The 656-nt window shown below is 31.9% G+C and overlaps 1 protein-coding gene across 1 annotated transcript in view; it reads right to left on the bottom strand.

The window, feature by feature from the left end:
• LOC119585255 (recQ-mediated genome instability protein 1-like) overlaps positions 1–656 on the bottom strand; it is a gene marked incomplete in the record, with an annotated part of 14,892 nt that overhangs the window by 3,538 nt on the left and 10,698 nt on the right. The window contains 1 exon segment of the mRNA XM_037933922.1: positions 438–563. Coding sequence (XP_037789850.1) covers positions 438–563 — 126 coding nt within the window.

Raw genomic sequence — 656 nt, 5'->3', positions numbered from 1 at the left:
AGCAAAGTGCATCAATTATAAAGCAGAAAATTTTGGGAAAAGTAACACTTCTCCATTATTCCTTTTCTGACTGAAATGTTTTTTTCACAGCATCATGATTATGTTTTCAGAAATATAAAACATATACCCAACTTTCACACACACACTCACAATGTTTTTGTATATTCAACAAGGAAATTGATGATTTTCTTTTCATTACCAAAAACATAATTAGTATCACAACAAAATCCAACAGTCTACATCATTTGACCTTTTTTTTATAATCAATACAGTACAATAGGCTACTACCTCCTAAATTCTCTGTGAACTTCATGAATTTGCAATTTGTTAACTATACTTGATCATATACTTTGAATGGCAGCTGAAGATGATGAAATTAATAAACTTTGAATAACAACTGCAGATGATGAAATTAAATAATTTCTTTCAATACTGACCTGGTCCTCAATATCCACTTCACATGAAGCTGTTCCATCGTTGATGATGACTGTCAGTTTCCACTTGCCTTCCACTTGTTCCAGTCGTGAAGTCAAGGTCATGATGAAGCCCTTTACAACAATTTCCTGAAATATCATGTAAAACTCCTTTACTTTTTCATTAAAGAAAATCTACAACCTTTCTTCTGTTTGTTTGGTTAACACACTAATGTTGGGAGT

This window comes from Penaeus monodon, chromosome 19 (assembly GCF_015228065.2).
Source record: "Penaeus monodon isolate SGIC_2016 chromosome 19, NSTDA_Pmon_1, whole genome shotgun sequence".
Classification (NCBI taxonomy): Eukaryota; Metazoa; Arthropoda; class Malacostraca; order Decapoda; family Penaeidae; genus Penaeus; species Penaeus monodon.
This window is presented reverse-complemented; position numbering and strand designations above follow the sequence as displayed.